Here is a 21,149-nt window from a genome sequence, read left to right on the forward strand (position 1 = left end):
ATCACGAAAGCAAGCAACTAACAATTGCCCCCTCTCCAAGAAATGCCTAATATTAATTTCTTTGGGGAAAAAAAATAAAGTATATGTATATTTATAGAAAAAATAACACACCACGGCATGTTTCCAAGAAAAACAAAAAAAATTGCATTCAATCCAAAATGCTTCCGCACCAATAAAACATGATCTCCCAACAAACCCCCCACTTTTTTGGCTGCAAGTAAGAAGCTACAAAAAAGGAAAAGGAAAAAAAACCCAAAACGAAACATTTATGAGGCTTTTTTAAGCCTCAACACCGAAAACAAGATGTTAGCAGTCCCAATCCAGTGGCTGACCTCTCTCTCAGTGGCTGTATACCTTGCTCCATTCCATACAAGTGTCAGGTTCTTTGGGGGTGCCGTGCGGCCGCACCTTGCAGAAGGCGTTCTCAAAGTCTTTGAAGGCAGGCGAGGAGGAGAGGGGGCCGGCGAGGCCGTGCATTTGGCCGGGGCCCGAGGCGGCTGACGCCAGGGCCTGCTGGCAGAGCTGCTGCAGCTCCAACATGGAGAAGTTCTCTGCCCGCTGCAGCACCACGGCCAGCTCCCTCTCGCTCAGGCCGCAGCCCTGGGGCGCCAGCGCCTGCAGCAGCACCTGCCGCCGTGCTCCCAGGTCCGGCAGGCCCACGTGGTAGCGTTTGGACATGCAGCGCAGGAGCGACTCCTTCAGCAGGTCTGGCCGCCTCGTGGAGCACACCAGCAGCAGCGGGCCGGCCTGGCCGCGCTGGGTCTTCTCCAGGTGTGCCTGCAGCTGCTGCCTGAGCCCTTCCTCCTCCGCCACGGCTTCCACCTCGCTCAGCAGCAGCACGGCCGGCTGACGGGCTGCGGCGACAGAGAACACGGTTGCTAGCAGCTGCTCTGCCTCGCCCTTCCATTTGGACACTAGCGTGGCACCGCTGAGCCTGTAGAAGGCGGCCCCCAGCTGGGATGCGACACAACGGGCCAGCGTGGTCTTGCCACCGCCGCGTGGGCCGAACAGCAGGACGGTTCTGGGTGGGCGCACAGCTGGATCGGGGCGCAGCACAGGCCAAAGGAGGTCCTCCTCCAGAGCCTCTTTGACGCGATCGTGGCCAGCCAGGTCGGACCACAGCGGGGCAGGGGTGCAGTCCTGCAGCTCAGTGTTCACCACCTCCAGGAGGCGCTGGTCTATGCTCTTCAGTTGCTCAGGACGTTTGTGGGGGAAGTTGTGTTCCACTCCTCCATTTTCTCCTGTCATTGCCGCAGGGGGACTGTAATCACCTGCTGCTCCGTAAGGTGGGGAAAGAAGGGGCTTCAGGCCGCTGTACTTGCCCACCTCGTCACCCCCCAAGCCTGACTGGGACGAGGGTTTGCTAGGCTTGAAGGCTTGTGGGTCTACAAAGCCATTTCCACGACATTCTGCTTTGTCACCTACACCATATGTTGAATCTCCACCATTTTTCAAGGAGTCATAACTGTACTTTCTGTACCGCGAAGCGTCCGCATCTTCCTCATCCAGGCTCATCTCAAACGCTTTCCTTTTGAGGGACCCGCCAGACTCTGAGCTGCCCAGGCCACTGTTCTGGTAGCCATAGCTGCCCCCCACCACTGTAGGTCTCGAAGTGATAGGGGTAGGTGCGGCTATGCCCGTCGGCAAGTAAGGGGCTGTGGGGTGGCTGTAGGTTGGAGGGAGGCTGGTCTGGTGTGGGTAGGTGCTAGGGGGGTAGTTGTACACAGGAGCAGAGGGTGTATAGCTAGGCACAAGGGTAGGAGCGGGCTGCAGAGCATGCAGAGGGGCGGTGGGAAGTGCTGAGCCAGCTTGAGGGCAGTAGCCTGAGGAGAGATAGGTGCCATTATAGCTGGGGGGATACTCGCTGGAGTTTGGACCACTGCAGGAGCTGCTCCCGCTGTAGCCTGAGTCCGACAAGTTGCTGCTGACCGCTGAGACAGGCGGTCCAGCAGACGTGGCCACCACCTTGGGGCCACTCAGGGTGTCATGGGACGAGGGAGGTACTAAAGGGTAAGCTCCATCAGTGCTGTGTGTCAGAGGCCAGGGCTCTAGTTCGCTCTTCTGGCTCCCGTTGAGGGCTCCAAAGGCCCCAGGCTCAGGGTAGGCGCCCACAGCTGGGCGCTCGTAGGGCGAGTCCAAAACACCCGAGTATTTCTCGGCGTACCGTTTGAGCAGGTTGGAGGCGGTCAGGGCAGAAATGTCGTCATTGGCCCAGGCGTAGCTGTATGAGCCACGGCCACGGTGAGGGTAAAGCTCGGACTTGTGGGCCGGGGAGGAGGTCGTGGAGGACACGTCCAAATGTTGCTCCGGCCATTGGCTCAAGGGCTGGGCATGCTCCGGGTTCCAGTGCATCTTCAACAGGCCTGCTGGAAACACACACAAACACACGTCATGTTACAACAGGAAACACTGAGGGGGGAAAGATTTAGATCTAATACACTCAGCGTGTTGGATGGAGTGGGGGTAAATCTTGGGGATACTGTAATTTCTGAGAACGCTTATTTCCTTTCTATGAAATTACATCAATTATCTAAATTATACTCATTTCACTTAGGTGATTTTGTAGGTTAAAGCCTGTATACTGCCGTGCAGCATTAATAATCAGACAATGGTTTGCGGCCCAGGAAACTCATAGACCAATTGCACGTATTGTAAATATCACATGTGATGCTACTCAGAACAGATTCTCCCCACGGGCAGTTCTAAACCAGTATGTCTCACATGTCTCAAGACTGTGGCGATTATTAAAAGCGGTAATGTGAAGCAGCACCCTGAGACGAGTTGACAAGAGATGTACATTTATTTCTGACAATCTGAAATCTGATAATCAATATTGCTGAAATATACTATACTGTAATTTGTTGATAAAACTACTAGGCTGTTGAATATACTGGACATGGGCACTGAATGCCAGTTTGATGTTAAGATGTTCCAGACTTTGGCTTGAGGAAATCTTCTCTAACTGGACCTTGAATTAGAATTTTAATTAAATTCAGATTTTTAGAGGCCTTAATCTCTGATTTCCGGTTCCATTTACCACCACTGTGAACAATTCTGAATTCAGTTAGTGTCTCCTAAATGGGACATTTTACACCAGACCTTCTTGGACTGAGTTTGTTTACATCTTAATGATTTAATTATGCAAATTATGTGAAAAAACAACTTCCTCTTTAATATTATAGCAGCAAACACAGTCATGGTGAATGTGTACACGTCCCAGCCCGACTGAAGACTGCTTGCTAGCTCCCTTGTTTACTGACAATTCCTGGAGCACACACACACACACACACAAAAAGAGTATCTGTGTATTCCCCTGTGAGTAAAAAAGGGGTGGATTTGTTCTTTCCCAGTTAGAGCACATCCCTGCCATGTGCGAGCATCTGCAGCCTTCCCAGAGGAGCTATTGTTATCACCCAGCGCATGTTTCACTGAACACCTCCCCACCACCACCTCAGCCTGTCCACAAAGCAATTCTCTTAAAGCCCTCTGCAGCCAGGGCACAGAAGGGTGGGGTGGGGTTGGGATAGAAGGGGGGGTCAGTGGTGGAGTGAAAAAAGGGGGATGGGTTTGTAGAACAGAATAGTTGTGCTACTCATTGGCTGCTTCTCATGAAACTCTTTTCCTCTGGCTATCTGGGCCTTTATACCCTGTGATTCATTATGCTGGCTTAATGCTGAAGGGTTGAAAGAGGGACTAATTGAGTAATGACCAGCAGAAAAAAACAAAACAGACATCTCTCTCCCTGCCTCCTTCCTCCCAAATCCTCTCGCTTAATTCCGTTTGGCTGGAGTGACGCAGGAGAGTCATGTGAGAACAGGTCTGTTTCCTTGGAGAGAAACGTTACAGGGGCTTGAGGAAAATGCTCACTTACTCGCTCAAAAACTACCACAGTGCATCCAACAATAAGGACAGCATCTACAGTTCTTCTCTACGGTTATAGAAAACATGGCAGCACATAGAAAGCTCCAGTTCCACATGCTGACCCATTTTACTGTGACCAATGTGGACATACTCTGGGGGGTAGTCATTTACAGAGCAAAACTTCTTCTGAAGGCCTCCTTTGTGATGGGAAGGACACTAAAATCAGCCACATCACGAAGGTTTGGCTTCTTCTTCACTGAGCCGATCCAACAGTAAGGACAGCATATTTAAGGGCGTCTTCTATACAGTGATAGGAAACACAGTCCAGCTCCAACTGCACATGCTGACCCATTTTACTATGACCAATGCTGGACAAGCTACCCAGTCTACCTAGTCTGGGGCTGGTTTGGATGGGCTAAACAGTTAAAAGCTAGGGGGAATCAACATCTACCAATTAAAGAGGAGAACTTCTTTTGAAGGCCTCTTTCGCGATGGACACTAAAAGCAGCCATATCATGAAAGTGTTTGGCTTTTTCTTCCCAAAGCCATTAGCTTGGAATTCCTCGCACATCACAGCGCATCCAACAATAAGGGCAGAGCTTCTTCTATGCAGAGATAGAAAACATGGGCGAGGTCCAATTCCACATACTGAACCATTTTACTAGGACCAGTGCTGGACATACTATGACTATGACCTACTCTGGGGCTGGATTTGAATGGGTGTATGCTAAGGTGAATCTTCCTCTACCAATTAGAGAGGAGAACTTCTTCTGAAGGCCTCCTTTGTGTTGGAAAGGACTCTAAAAGCAGACATATCTTGAAGGTGTGTGAGTTCCTCTTTGCAGAGCCATTAGCTTGAAATTCCTGGCATAGCTTGGCATTATTGAACTGTCACAATCCAGCCTGAGGTGAGAGAGAGGGAAAATGTAGAGGTAAAGGAATAAAAAATCCTCAAGTCTTCATTACAGGCAGCACATCTTTGCCTTTAGAGGAGAAAGTGATGATTCATTATTCATACTTCTGCTAGTGTGCGCGGGTGGGGTTGATGGGGGAGGGGGGTGCTGCTGCTTTATTGCCATTTAAATCAAAAGTCAGGCTTATATACTGCGTTCTCCTTCAATCTTCCCCCTAAACTTTGCCCTCCCCCACTCCCACTCGCTCTCTTACTCACTAGCCCTCTTGCTCTCTCGCTCCAGATGGCCACTGGACACATGTCCTTCTTATTTAAACCAAGGGCTCCAAATTTTCCATATCCAAACAAATCTCATGGAAATAAAGCCAGCCTTTTTAGGGTTCTTTGGAGCAGTGTCATAGAAGAGCCACTTTTTAATGGATGGTTCTTTAAATAATCATTTTTTTCTGAATGAGATGTTTGTAAAGAAGCTTAGGGAAGAAGTTTAAGGAACCTACACAAAGAAGTGGAGGTTCTACACCTACTAAAGCTTCACCCTAGAACGTCAAGTCCAAGTCAAAGAACCTTTGTTTTTAAGAGTGTAAAAACAACACAAGGTTAAAATACATCATTTAATAAAATAAAAAAAAAATATATATGCATTAGTGTTGGATTAATATATTTAATATTTGAAATTCTTCTAAAAGAAGCGTGTATGAAGCGCATGGCTGCAGCAGATTTGAGCTTTGGGTCGTGGGTCATTGTCCAGGCTGCAGAAACAGTAGACGTCCTGCAGGCCATTCCCATCTGCAGGCTGTGGTCAGAGCAGGGGCTGTGGAGCCCAATAATGGGGCCAGTGCATGACAGAGATGGATGGCAGCCCAGGGGAGCTCATAAAACCTGCAGAAGGGAGGGGAGGGGAGAGAGTGGACAGCAGACGCTCTGGCCAGTGTGTGCATGTACATGCGTATGTGTGTGTGTGTGTGTGTGTGTGTGTGGACAGGGCCTGACATTAAGGAACTCAGCCAGGCGGCCAAACTGCTGTCCACTTCATCAATATACAAGGAGCCTTGCACACAGTGCCTGCTGTAGAGTCCGTCAATATACATGGAGTCATGAACGTGCATGTGAGCACACACACACACAGACACACACGCACAGGTTTATTTAGGTTGCTGTCACACAAACACTCGTATCTCCAAAATGGCAACTTCACAGGAGGCAGGAAAAACCTTCTTAACTTTTCATGGAAGTCAATGGAAACATATTTGACACACTGTAAAGAGCAACTGCCATATTCACATTATGTCCCAATTGTCCAAATTCCCATTTTTGTGTTACGTGAAACAATACACACACACATACACACAAACAGAGTGGCTGCTGTTCTCCCCCCCTCCCATTTCTAACCGGCATGGATGAGCCATTTGGGATGGGAGGAGATATCTTTGCCCACATGAAGATGAAGAGCAGGCCTTTTTCCACATTCTGACCTTCATCTACAGAACCTCACGGCTCCCTTTTGTCCTCTAACCTCGCTAAATGCTCTCCTGTCCAGCATTAAATGGACCGGACACAAACTATGGACGTGCAGTTACGTCCAGGCCTTTCTTTGAGACCGGGGGTTTTAAAACACCCCAGCAACAGCATTTCACAGTAATCTGGCCAGGGTTTAATCCACACTCCTGATTAAATCACAGCCCTTCCACACATTCATTTATTCTAGCCCTGGGGAACAAATAGTGAGATTAGAAAGGGGAGAGGAAGAGGAACGGGGATTGCGGGTGGGTTGTAAAGCGCTGAATTATTGCTCAATCAAAAAGGGAGCGCAAATACCATTAGGACAATATTGAGAACTGACATATGAGTTCATCCCTAGCACACAGTGTGAGCCATTCAATGGCAAATATGAGCTCTACTATTACATGGGATTTCTTCTGTAGCACTATTAAAAGAGTATTACAGCGTTTTCAATGTCAACCACCAGAACCTACACTAAAACCATTTCTATTGGTCCATTCATCATCGTCTGGACACAATGTAAAGAGCAACTGCTTCATTCACATTACGCCAAAAAGTAAAAAACAGCAAAAATAAAGATGCAAGGTTTTTAAGCATGAAAGCAATGATAGGTTCGTTTATACTGCAGTCCCTCTGACAGCACAAAAGCTGGACTCATAAAGATCAAGCAAGCCTCGTATATACCAGGCTTTACCTCCCTCTCTATCACTCTCTCGACTTAAGCTCCACATATGCCTCTCCAAACACTCCCAGATAGCCACAAGACCAGCCTGGGTCACACGTCGCCCACTCCACAGGCATAATCAACATGGGAAGGCGGTTAAGTAAACAGAGGCACAGCCTCCGGATTAAGAAAAGAAGGCCGCTCTCCACCAGGCCGGCCCATTATCCACACGGGGGCTCCTGGCCACTGCTTTGTGTGAGGCAGCGGACTTGTGGTAGGCAGTTCCACACAGGTTTAAGGATGGCAGGGGAGACAGATGTTTCCACCGACCGCCTTACTGTCTCTGCGGCTATTGTTGGGGACGGCCAGTCCAGCAGACGTCCCTTTAGTCTGACAATCCTGTTGGTTCTGAGACAAAGGAGAGGGATCCTATTGTCAGTGGCCTGCCTAATTATGGAAATCTTATTAATCTATTCAGCGGTGGTCCGCTGACAGCTTTTGTGCTACCCTGGGATTTATGGAGGGAGTTTGCCTGTGTTGTTTGTGTTGCATCCTTTATTTTCTCACTCTCTTTTTTCTGTGTTTAGGCTTGTTTTGGGTTTGACACCAATAGACTACGGGTGTGTGATATGATGATAAGTTATCATTACCACGATAAACTGTCATGGTATACTTTTCTAAGTGTATCAACAGTGATATCAGGTTGAGAACACTCTAAAGGACAAAAAACAATTATACCAAAGATGGATAACCTGCAAATCAATCAGTGCTGCAAAACAGAAACTAGCAGCTGATTGGATGTTGGCCCATTATGACTCCTATTTTATTAACTTTTATTGGTTGATTGGTTGATTTTTTATTTTTATTTTTTTTGTAATTGAAGGTGGCACTGCTGTTTTGCCGGGACATTCATTTTATTCCAACATCCAAATAATTACAAAAATATTATATAATAGAAAATACTGTGATACATACTGTGTGCTGTGAAAACATCTACCATGAAGCTAAGTCCAGAGATCATTTTTTACCAGGTCACTGATCTTCACAAAGGACTTCATCTAGCACAGAAGGCAGGGAGGGGATGTGTGTATCAGGGTCAAACCACCTGCTAGGCATCTTCAGATTTTGTTAACACCAGAACGTTTTTATTTAAACAGAAGGGGTCCCTGCCAGAAGGAAGGGCTGTCATCACTAAAAGTGCCAGTACGGTAACTAGAATCCCAATGCAAATGAAATTAACCATAATGCAATTTTCTTTACTTTCCTTACTTGCTATTGCTGTGCCTCCACCAAGTTGGAGCTCATACCTAGGCTAACAATGGTTTATAGAAGTATAGGAATATATTCCTAGCTCACGTTTTATGGGTGTAAAACTGCACAGCTGGCAACACACGAGGTGTAATTATCTAATGGTAAGCTAAGCTACTGGTTTCTGATACGAAAACAAATCTGACTAGTGCAGTTCATTTTCCTGCAGGAGCGTCAGGCCTGGGCTGTGGAGTCCAGAGTTTCTGTAACATGAGAGGCACAGACTGGAACCCACTGCAGTTTCACAGCTCCCCTGGGGTCCACAAGCTTTCTCTCTTTCGCTCTCTCTCTCCATCCACCCCACTTTTGTTTTCCTGTCCTGAGAAACAAAACCCACTCGGATGCAACATGCCTTCTGGGACAGGCGGCCATTACCGCAGGCCAAGCATAGAGCGTGGAGAAAGCGGGAGGTGCTGAACACGAGCAGAAGGAATCAATCCAATCAGACCAGCAAACACCCAGACCCCTACCTCCACACACGGCCCTGTAAACTAGCCTAAAGACGGAGACAATAAAGATGGAGAGCCTTTACCCCTCACCCATACCATTAAATTGAGTTTAAAAAGTTCTCTTGCTTTGCTTTGAAAGACGAGGCCAAATATACACTAATAAAGGTGCCAAAAGGGTTCTTTGGAGTGATGCCATGGAAGAACTGCTGTTGTTGCCCTAAAGAACCTCTCGAGGGATGGTTCATTAAAGGGCCATTTTTATAATGAGATGGTTAAGTGTGAAGACCCACCACATAATGTAAAGGTTCTACACTAATTAGAGGGTTTTAGCTGAACATCATTTAGGATCCTTTATTATAAGTGTTATATAAGTCAGCAAATTTGTCTTCTTAAAATTCTGTCTGAACGTGCACTAATAATGGTGCCAAAAGGGGTTCTTTGGAGGGCTGCCATTAAATAACCATTGTTGTTTAACTAAGGAAGCTCCAGCCTCTCTTAAATCGTCAAAATTAAAAAGGCTCTTTTTGGTACTGTGCCTTTAATTGGCTGTCCTGTTCAAAAAAGCAGCATACTGGGCTAAAACGTGAATGGCTATGGGGCTATAGGATGAATGCTGTAGGATGAATATGTGCTTATATGGAAATATACGTTATAAACAGTTCATTCTCATTGGGTTGTTTAGATTGCACACAGTTCTCATATAGGACACGTATAGCCTAGAGGCAGTATATTTAACTCTTAAAAAAAAAGTGATTTTTCCATGATGATTTACTATGATTTTCCATGATTTGGGCCCTTTAAGAAAAAGAGCACAGCTGAACATGAGAGAACGAAGTTAAGCCAGAGTGCTGACATGTGATGCCACAAAAGGAAAGCTTTTCCAGGGAGAATACAGACACAGGCACAGGAAGAGACAAAGAGAAGAATGGAGGGAAAAGGAAACAGAAAGAGGAGGAACAGGAGAAAAAGACAGAAGGAAAGAAAGAGGGAAACAAAGTGGGGGGAAGAAAGAGAAAGAGGTTTGTTTGCATGAATTAATCATGTCACTGCTCGGAAGATAAGACAAGACCCAGCGCTCCAATCATTAGCTGATTTGTATTCAGCTCAAACATCAGTGGATCAATGATTTAGGAGGAAAGGTTTACAAAACTGTAGAAGACACTTTCAGCAGGTTTGTGGACTGGAATGAGTGCAGTCAGCAACAGCACAAGTCTGTATCCTGGCTGAAACACAACATCTTGAAACCAACAGCCTTCATCATAGAAGACTAGGATTGTTAAGGATTGAAGCTCGCTCATATGGCATTTGATCGACACCCTTTTTGATTTCAGAGCGACTTATGAAGACTCCCTCCCCCTCCCTGCTGGAAGGGTGAAGGGTACAACATGAAGCCAGACAACTGCATCTGTTTAAACTATGGTCAGCTCAAGATGCTTGGAGGAGAACACTAACTGCCAGTCCTGTTGCATCAAATAACAGATACTGGGGTTGACTAGCATCGTGCTAAATGATGGGGAGACAAGGACAGGGCCACCTTGCTCATTCAGAGAGAGCAAGGCCAATTGTGCTCTCTGAGACTCTCATAACATTTGGCAAATAATGTATTATAATAATACATAATAACGTATTTGGAACAACTTCCAGGTTAATCATATGTTGTATGGACAAAAGTATTGGGACACTTTCACTGCTAAATTCAAGGGTATTAAAAAAACGTTGTCCTGCTTTTGTTGGAGTAACTGTCTCTACTCTCTAGGGAAGGCTTTCTGCTACATTTAGGAGCATTGCTGTAAGGATTTGATTGCATTCAGTGGGAAAAGCTTTAGTGAGGTCAGGATGTTGCAAGATGATCACCATCCCACCTCATCCCCAACTCCCTAACCCACCATAGTACTGGATGGAACACAAACCATCATTCCAGAGAGCACAGTTCTACTGCTCCACAGCTCAATTCTGGAGGGCTTTATATACATCTAACCCACACCTATGGTGCCAAAATGTTCATGTGTATCTGCTCCAGAGAGTCCTATTCTTTTGGCAGTACTTCTCTACAGGGACTAGACAAGCTGTGTGTTTATGAACATTTGCACATCTCCGTCAGCAATAGAGGAAACTTAAAGTAGCTGAATGCATTCATTAGAAGGGGTGTCCACAAACATTTGGACAAATAGTGTACAAACTAGAGCTTGAGCAGAGGATTCTAAACACAGTCACTTCTCCAGTCTAAAGGAGTGTGTAAGAGGGAACTATGGGCCTCAGTACTGATCCGAAAGCAGCTTTCAGTTGCTTCAGTGTCAGGTACGGTATTCTGACTGTATGGGCCAACATCCTTTGGCATATGGTGAACACTACTATCTCCAGTACACGTGTAAAGTATGCACAGTATTTGCTGCCTGAACAGAGTATCCGCGATAGCAGAGCAAAGGAAAGTACGGGAGAAAAAGAATTCTCCAAGCAGGTGTGAGGTCCCAGCAGAAGAGCTGAAGCCCTGCACTGTGCTGTCGTTAGCCTCAGATAATGCCCCTGCACCGGACAACGGGCTGTTGTTATTTATAAGCCGTGCATAATGGGGCTTTGCTGAGAAAATTATTATAAATCTATGCATTAGTCACAGCGATGCGATCAATCAAAAGAAACCCAACCCCAGTGCTGCGCTCGCTCCCCAACTCTCTGGAGCTCATCTGCTCCCTCTTTCATGGCCCTAAAAAGAGGTAATAACAGAAGAGTTGGAGGGCTCTTACGAGTTTTCACACCTGCTGCCCAGTGGCCTCTATTCACACAGGCCACGCAAGATACTGGAGTGGCAGTGAAGGATCTCTTCTACTTTCTATCTCTTTCTCTCTTTCCGCAGCTCTCTGTAATCTTTAAGCTTTGAAGGCATTAATGCTCCTCCACACGTTCCCCACTGTAAGTGCAGCCAGCCGTGTTAGATCAGTCCTGATCTGTCCTGATTACAGGCTGTACGCTGTTTACACTGAGAGGAATAAAGAATGATAAGTGAGCTGTGGGAAAGGAAGGAAAAGGGTGCGTGTGTGTGTGTGTGTTGTGTATATATGGATCACTGCTGTGTGCACATCAGTTTTTAAAGAATGCATGTTAGTATGAATCACACTTTTATAATAAATAGTAAATATTATAGCATTAACATATTTATAGTGCTGCTGTTTTCTGTTCATGCTATTATATAAAAACATAAATAATAAAAATACATTTTCTTTTATAATCATATAATGTTTACTCCCATAATAAAAAAAAATAAAAATAACAAAAAAGCTTCCAATACATTTTAAACGCACATTTAGCCCCTTCAACTAAATTTAGCCCTGAAAATAAACAGCAGATTTTTTTTTTTTAATTTTCAAAAAATAAAACAAAGAATTAATATTCTGCACCATTTTTAGGTTAACATTACAGTTTAAGCAGATTTCTGATATTGATCATGTACATCAGGCCATAGTACAGAAAGGTCAGGTCATCTTCCATTAGAACGCCTGTTCAGACAGCTCTGAATCTGGATCTGATCTGCATATCAGAGGCATTTATCTCAACTTGTGGAGTCCACTTTTCACTTAAATTGAAAATGCTGGTTAGAAGAAGCAAAGGAATAAAAGGAATGCAATAGAAGCATTTTCACTAGTGATTACAGACCATTTTAACAAGCCCCCAAAAGCCTTTCCACAGCCAAGAGTGGTCAGTTGCAGGAAAAGGACATAATAGTCTTAACAAATCTCATTTGTTTGGGTGACTGTGAGTGATGTACTCTCTCTGTACTTCATTCAAATGATGCATCAATAGTGCATCATTTCCACACAAGCAAGATATTGTAGCTATCTCTGCAACTGCAGCTTTACAGGAGGAGGAAAAAACCTTCTTAACTTTTTTAATAGAAGTCAATGCAAGAGGATTTTATTCAATTTTGGAGCATTTCTATTGGTTCATTCATCATAGAATTTGGACACAATGTAACGAGCAACTTTCAGATTTACAGTATACCAAAAACTGCAAAAATGAAGGCTAATATATTGTCCATCAAGCTAATTTTCAATGCATATCCTTTCGGCAGAACCTGCATGAATATAATTCTTTTTATTATTGTTTATTATTTTATTACTGTGTAAAGATGCACACTTCTAAATCAAGTCATTTCAGTGCATCACCTCCATCACTGCACCCCTTCTATAGGCAAGGCCTGCAGTGGTCACAGTGGTCAGCTGCACAGAATGTGGCAAGATGCATGGCTAGATGCTCATAATTTTAGAAACAACACCCCCCCTCCAGTCTGTTAATTCATGTCCACAAATGGCTGAAAGCTCATCCCCCCCCCCCCCCACCCCAAACACACACACACACACACAATCACCCCCTCCCCTTTAAGAAAAACAGGGTCCCTATTTTCTGTGGCTGCAGGCTGGGTTTAGGTCATTGTGTCCACTAATATATCAAAGAACAGCTGTCCTAAGGCTCTGTGATGACCAATCACCCCCTCCATCTGTCTCCCTCACCCAATTCTCTCGCTCATCTCCCCCTTTTCCCCTCCATCCTATCCTTCTCTCTCCCTCGCTCTCTCTCTATATCGCTTTCCCTCCTTCCTTCCCTCCCCGCCCCCCCCTCCCAGTCTCACCGTGCGTGCTGCATTCCCCTCCACCAAATCCCCTAACCCCTCTCTCTCTCTCTCTCTCTCTCTCTCTCTCTCTCTCTCTCTCTCTCTCTCTCTCCCTCTGTCTCTCTCTCTTTGTTTATTTATTGACTCTACAAGCAGCTCAGGATTTCTCTGTTTGCGCACTCACGAGTGAATGTGCGAACTGCGGCTCATGGCTGGAGTGAAGGTGGTTAGCTGTGAGGTGTTTCACAGCCATTGTGCAAAAAAGTGGATCAAGACAAGGGCTGTGTCTATTTTCATAATTCACCTCAGCAAGGCCTTAATTAGGGGAGCTATGGAGAGCATCGCAGAGGGACCCGCGGCTTTCAGATTCCTTTTAGCCAGTCAGCTGCATGATGAGCAGCAAGCGAAGAGCAGGAGTGAAGACTGAACAGGCTTGGGGCTTAAAGTGATAGTTTGGAGAAGCCCAACAGCTCAGACATGTTTGGTTCCTGAAGTTTGCTGCTTTAGTTTAGCATTAGAGCTGCGAGGTTAATATAGCTAACAAGTCTACATAGAACTCTACATCCCACCAGCTAGCACAGCACACAGTATACATCAAACCTCAGCAAGTTAAGCGTTACGTCATTTCAGATAGACTGGCTCATGTTGTGTGTGACACTGTATGCACTGTAGGCATGATGGATTGGGTAAACACTGTTAAATGGTCACGATGCAAAACAGTAGTAACAGCTTACAGTAGTTCAGTGTAGCACAGTACATGGCAGCCAATCAGGACAGAGCTCATTTATCTATCTATTTATCCATCAATTGTTTCTGGCATTGTGTTCACAAAAGCATCCCCAGCTCCTCCAACACCTGGTTTGGTAAATCAGTGCTTAATGATGGTCAATCAGGAGAGCTGCTGGTGATGGAACTGAGCACATCCACGCTGTGCTGGCTGGACTGGGGAGCGTCCAGGAGAAACCTGGAGGAACCAAGCTTTGTTCTTCAGAAGTTCTTGTTCCTTATCACTGGATTTATGTTTACCTGCATCTGTTCTAATGAGATCTGGAGTTTTTACAGTAAAAACACTCTTATTACTGAGAGACATGGTTTAAATAATGTGTTTAGGTGCCTCAATAATTTGCACAGTACTGTACTTTGTGTCAGCTGCATTAGCCTCATAGCATGTCTTGGCTGATCGACTACATTCAGGTTAAGGAGAAAGCCGTGTACGTTTGATTTCTGACCAAACTAGCACTTTAATTGGGAGTGTAATTGCAGGGGGCCTAATGAGCCGGCCTCCACGACGATGAGTCGCAGAGGATGAGGCAGGGGGGAGCTGTGGACACAGAGGAGAGCGCATCTCTAACCCCTTCTTTTCTACGGCCCTGTTATTCCTCCATCCCACACAGCACACCGAGGCCTAATTAAAGCCCATTCACACCGCCGCTAATGACCCCCTCACTCATTCACACAGACACTCCAGCACACTGCCTGTTTACTCAAGGGCCCCCCGCACCCCTCCAGAGCTGCATTCAGCCCGCCACTCTCATTAAGGTGGATGTGTCGGAGGCTCTTCGTTACGCCGCTCCAGAAACACCCAGCATGCCCCTTTCCCTCAGAGCGCCCTCAAAAGCCTTAATGACTTAACAGATGTAATCAGAGCGCTTCAGCAGGCCGGGGCTTCTTTTTCTTTTTTTCCCCCTTCTCTTTATTTGGTGAGGCGGGGAAGGAATGAGGTCATTGAGAGAAAGAAGGGCCTGGCTGTATATGTTTCACTCTTCAAAAAATAATAATAAAAAGGAAAAAGAAAGAAAAAAAATAGGAAGGATTTTATGTGTGTATGTATATATATATATATATATATATATATATATATATATATATATATATATATATATATGAGGAGGAGCGGAGCGGGCCTCTGAGCAACAAGAGTTAGGGCACTCGTGGGCGGCTGGCCTGGGACTGATTTAGGAGTGTGTTTGAAGTGCAGATTACAGATTCTTTGCACCAAATCCCTGCAGGAGTATCCATGGCCCCAGGAATCTCTCTCAGATTTCCTCCAGGTCCACCTAGGACCGCTGGTTGAAAGGTCTGTGAAGAGGTAACGCACGTAGGAGGTGCGAGAAGACAGCCTGATTGTTATATAAATGTATGTGTAAGAGAGTAAACTGACAGAGCAGTGTGTACGTATGTGTGGGCATATGTGTATGTGCATCTGCTGGGGCCTGACCAACATATCTGTTGGCTGATAACACTGGACAATGTGGGGGTAGTTTCGAACTTTTAGCCCCTTTAAAGCAGTAGCTGTTATTTCTAGGCCCTAGAAGCTGCATATGTGGACGAGCCACTATGACAAAACATGTATCTGGATGACTGTACAGAATGTAAGAACCCTGATAAGAATAGGTGAATAGGTGAGTCCATACTAGAAACCTTTGCAAACAAGACCCTATTCCATCAATCTGCGTTAACGTGCGTATGACACCCTATAAGAAAGTGTATATCTGCATGAATGTGTGTATAAGAGCCCATAAGGAAGTGTGTATCTCAAGCCCCTATGAGAGAAAGTGTGTATCTGTGTAAAAGTGCGTGATACCCTGTAAAAAAAGGTATATCTGGATGAATATATGTGATATCCAATTAGAAAGCATGTATTTGCATAAAAGCGTGCAAGACGTGCAAGACCTATTAGAAAGGGTGTGAAATCCTATTAGAAAGTGTATGTCTCTTGAATGTGTCTAAGACCCCATTAGAAAAGGTGTATCTCCATGCACTGGTGTACAAGACCCTATGGCAATACATGTATCTACATGGAAGTGTGCATGAAACCCTGTAAGACTATACAACTGTGTGCATCTGCCAGAATGTGTGCATGAGACCCTATGAGTAAGTAAAGTGTGTATCTTCTTGTAATATATGTACGAGCTTCTATGAGAATGTGTGTGTGTGTGTGTGTGTGTGTGTGTGTGTGTGTTTGTATGGAAAACACCGGTTCTTGAGCTCTATGGGCAGAGGTGGATGCAAGTGCTGGGAATGCTGGCTCTTTCCACAAAGAACATTCCAGCATGGACGTGACACTATTCACATGTATACCACACAGGCCCATGTTCAGATGACTCAGACCCTGAGGAAACATGAGCAGCAGAGAGCGAGCAGAACTTCATCATGCCCCTCAAGACCCTCAAGTTTCTTCAATGTTTTGGGTTTCATTTGTAATAATTATGTTGGACCAATAGAAATGCTGCACAGTTGGAGCAAGCGGACTAATACAAAATGTTCCAAAATGATGTGGAGTAAAACCCTCCATCTTCCATCAACAGGCGTTAAGGTTCTAGAGGGTTCCTTCTCTTATAAAGTTCCCATCTGGCAGGTTTTCTTACAACAGTGTCAATATATTAGGAGTGGTGAGAGCTAGCGAGGGGCGGAGAGGGGGAGGAATTTGCCTGTGTTTAAGTGCTTAGAGAGTAAACATGAGGGATATCTAACACCCGCGTGTGCAGTCCTAACCTAACTCTACACACTCAGGAAGACACACATACACACATACACAAACAGCCTGTTCTCATCAGACCACACTAGCTCTCCCCAACCGGCACCAGACCAGTTCCTTCAAAGCCACCCAGTGCTGTAACACTGGACGAACAGGCTCTGTCCAGCGTCTGTCCTCTGCATACTCTCCGGCCAGGCAGCTAAAATGCTCCAATATAGCACAAAACAGAAACACACACAGAGAGGGTCTCAAGAACCTAAAGGGAAGGGTTACTCTGCTTGTAAATACAGGTCAGTATGCATCATCTTATAGCTGACTATCAGGGTTGTGAGCTTCATTATATAGATCCAGGGTGAAATGAGGCTAAGCCTCCCTTACGCTCATGTCACTTTAGGTAAGACAAAAAAATGCGGCTTGTCAAGAACTGTTGGGCAAAGATCTGACTAATTGACATGTCCAGACTTAAGCCACCGAGCGAATTCCAGTGCAGAAGATGCTCTGAGCGACTGCAGTCCTGCTATCTGTTTAACAGCAGCCAGATCACCGGCGCTGATAAAGTCTGGCTAGTTACACGTCAGCCCAGAATGCTGAGCTTCATAAAAAACAGAGAAAGTGAATCTTTTGTTTAGATGGATTACACAACACAACACAACACGAGAATGCTAAGGGGCTTTCGGGGAGACAGAGGCTTTAGCAACATGTCCCAGCGCTGTGGTGTTACACCTTTGGTTCTGGTAAAAAAAAACATTTCTTTTTCAACCAGTCCTTTAAAACTGAACTGAAGCCAGCTGTAACCCAGTGCATTCAGTACCTTAAGTAACTTTACAGTAAATTTACAGTCCAAAAGTTGAAAATGAGTCATATCTGTTTTATATGAATGCAAAAGAAATAATATTACGAACTAAAAACCGAAGTATTTTAGAGCTGCTGTTTAATATTGTATATCAGTTATATACAGTTATTTACACCTGTACTGTAAGCAAAAAGCGTTCTGTATAGAACTGAAAAGGGATCATCTGACTCATAACACACACTTTTTTGTACAATTTTGAACTACTATAAAAAGAACCATAAAAAATGAGGTCTTCTGTATATCATGTTTTGACAAAATGTGAATCTGGCAGTTGTTTTTTATATTGTGTCCAAACAGAACAACAAAACTACAAAATGACTCAAATAATCAAATCAAATAATTTTACATTGACTTCCTTTGAAAGGTTTTTTTTCCTTCTCCTGTAAAGTTGCTGTTTCAAATATAGAATTATTTGCATAACAATGATAATATATATATATATATATATATATATATATATATATATATATATATATAAAGCAGAGACTAAGTATATAGTATATATATCTAAATAGTATAGTAGTATAGTATAAAATCTATAGTATAAAATAGTATAAAATCTTCAAATAAGGCACACAGGGGCAACAACTATACAGCAATGCAATAGAGGTTTTACATCGTTATTAAGAAAAAATATTCAACACCCAATCTCCTTGTGTGAACGTAGCAGCATTTAGGTCGGGCCTTCGTCATTCCAAAAGTACAGTTATGTCTGACAAAAACCTAACACTACTTTTCATCGTAAGAACTTTACGGCAACTGTGAAGCATGGTGGTGGTAGAATGATGGTTTGGGGATGCTTTGCTGCAGCTGAACCTGGACGCCTCACTTCCATTGCGTTTTTGCACGACAGCAACGATATGTAAACAATTTAACCATGAAATTAATCTTTTTAAAACTTTGATCATCACTTTTCAGATTCCAGATCTCCATTTTATTAGAACTTCATTCTCGATATTCTACAGCTTTCGGCCAGTCGTTTTTACATTTCTGGACACATCTCTGCAACTCTTCTCTCCTGAATTTCTCCAACTAATTTCACTGAAACCAAACTAGCTTTACATTATTACTGGCTGTGCCTCCAGACTTCTGAGCATTAGTGTACATGCTGGACCACATTCCAGCCAAGCATGAAAAAAAGGCCTCCGTGCCATTCATTATTATATAATTACATCTCAAATTGATCAGACTTGGCGGAGGGGTTTGATTTTTCTCCCTTTTCATGTAGCTGTCACGCCGATAATGTGGAGAGGAGGCGAGCTGAAGAGAGTGGCTAAAGTAGCTCTTCAGGCCGCTCTGCCAGAGAGAAAAACCCCATGCTGGCTGACAAACAATGCTGTTTTGGAGAGGGCTCAAATGAAGCCTAGCAGGGGGGGGGAGTTGGGAGGGGGGCTAAAACTGGACACATCAGTTATTAGGGCAACCTAGAAGAAGTAGTATGTGTGTGTGTGTGGAGGGGGTAGTGAGTGAGTAGAGAGTCGAGTACTGCTAAGCTGAGCAGGGTTTCAGAGATGACACTGTCAGAACAACAGGGATTCTACTGCTAAAGCCATCAACCCCCTTCACTCCCCACCCTCTCCTTCCTTTTTCCCTCCGTCCCGGACATGAAACATGCACAGTTTGGCGCAGAGGTCTCGGCCAACTCAGGGGTTCAGCCTCTTTAACTGCAGGCTTGTTGTTTAAATGAATGATTTTAAAGTTTATCAATTATGAAGTAATTTAATAAATCATAGGCTTATAGTTCACTATTAAACTTGGAAGTTGAGTTTCCAGCTCAAACACTATGCTATGAAAATATCAAACTAGCAACAACGTAAAGCGTAAAGTTGAGTTTCCAGTTTAAACATCATGCTATCAGGCTATCGAACTTGCTTGCTAGTATAGTGTAAAGTTGAGTTTCCAGCTCAAAACACTATGCTATGCAATCAGGTTAGCTTGCTTGTTGCTAGTACAGTGTAAAGTTCAGTCTCCAGGTCTAAACACTGTGCTATGCTATTAAACTAGCATTGTGTAAAGTAAAGTGTAAAGTTGAGTTTCCAGCTTAATCAAAATATCAAACTAGCTTGAAAGTAAAGCGTAAAGTTGAGTTCTCAGTTTAACATGCTGTGCTCTCAAGCTATGTCTTTTATTTTGTAGCTTAGGATATGCCAACCAAAGGATTCATTGTACCCTGCAGGTTCACTGTGGTATTGCAGGGGTATGTTTTTCAATCGTAACAGTAGAAATTTTGACCTCATGAGTACAAAAAGTGGCAAAAAATGAATTAAAGTTAATAAGACATTACTAAAGATTACTGCTGTTACCTTGTAACAGTCGTGTAACAGTGTGATACATCTGGAGCAACCTTCTAGTTTAAGTATGACGCTATCTTTGTTGAAAGAACACTGATATGTTGATAGTGTAAACTGTTACTAGAACAGCAGTTTATCTATATTATGTAGGGGTGTAAGAAAATATTGATATATCAAAGTATCATGATATGTTTTGCAATGCTGTATCAATTCTCAAAAACACATTATTGTTATTATTAATCATTTAAAGGTTAAGATTGGTGGGAGACAGTGGTTCATTTTGTGTTGTGTTTAAACCTCAACCACTAGAGGACAGTGTTGTACTCAGTCTTCAGATTTCACTGTTCTGATTGGATAAACAGTCTTTTATGCAGATAATAATGTGTTTTTACTATTTAATTTTTCTAAAATGTAATTTTAAAATATTGCAATGTATCGCTTTGCTTACAATATCGCAATATATCGCAGTACAGTGAATCGTAACCCCTGTATACATATTGTCAAGGTCTTGCTCATACATAGCCCTGCGACTCTGTAATGCTTTTCCAACCTCACGACAGTATCAAGGAAAGAAGGCATTTGTGGGCAGAGCATGGAGAGGTCAATTACTTCACTTTCACATTCAGCACAGCAGTAACACTACTAGTGTTGAGATGTTTTCCACATGGACAGAGGAGCAGCAGCACTGGTTAAAAGGTTTACTCAGTGCACAGCACATGGAATTGGCATTAAAGTATGAAGCATGCTTGGACTTACTATATGGGACAATGGGACTCAGCATTCTGCGGACCTGGTCTGGTTTAAGGTGACAGCTTTGCAGGGAAACCCAGGGTAGCGTCTGTCCGGCTATAGTCCATCGCTGGCATGTGCTTGCACGGGACACTATGGCTCCAGGTCCTTTCTCTGAAACAGCAGGAGAGGCACGCTTAGGGCTGAACACATCAACATCAACATCAACACAAACACGTGCAACCTTCTCACATAAACATCGTGCTCCCATGTAGAAAAAAAGGACAGAGGCCCACAAAAACTTTAATAAAAAAATCTGACTCTAAATTAAAAGTGACAGTCATGGAGACCCTTAGCTCGGACCCTCTGTGCTCCCTCTGTGGGCTGGACACACACAGAGGCATTCATCAAGGGCCGGCACGCAGGCATTAAGCTGATTGTATGCCTCTGTCCAGCCTCTAAAGAGGGCTTTCTAAAATCTGCCTCACAAAAAAAAAAGC

General features: G+C 44.3%; 1 protein-coding gene across 1 annotated transcript in view; it reads right to left on the bottom strand.

Annotated features, from left to right (window-relative positions):
* Positions 1-339: 339 nt before the first annotated feature.
* Positions 340-21,149, bottom strand: part of fignl2 (fidgetin like 2) — a 22,748-nt gene continuing 1,938 nt past the window's right edge. Inside the window, exons 2-3 of the mRNA XM_072697283.1 lie at positions 20,677-20,823; positions 340-2,366 (exon numbers count right to left, since the gene is read on the bottom strand). Of these exons, the coding sequence (XP_072553384.1) occupies positions 340-2,366; positions 20,677-20,701 (2,052 nt within the window). The 5' untranslated portion in view covers positions 20,702-20,823. The remainder of the gene's footprint in view (positions 2,367-20,676; positions 20,824-21,149) is intronic.

Source organism: Salminus brasiliensis, chromosome 14, assembly GCF_030463535.1.
Source record: "Salminus brasiliensis chromosome 14, fSalBra1.hap2, whole genome shotgun sequence".
Lineage (NCBI taxonomy): Eukaryota > Metazoa > Chordata > Actinopteri > Characiformes > Bryconidae > Salminus > Salminus brasiliensis.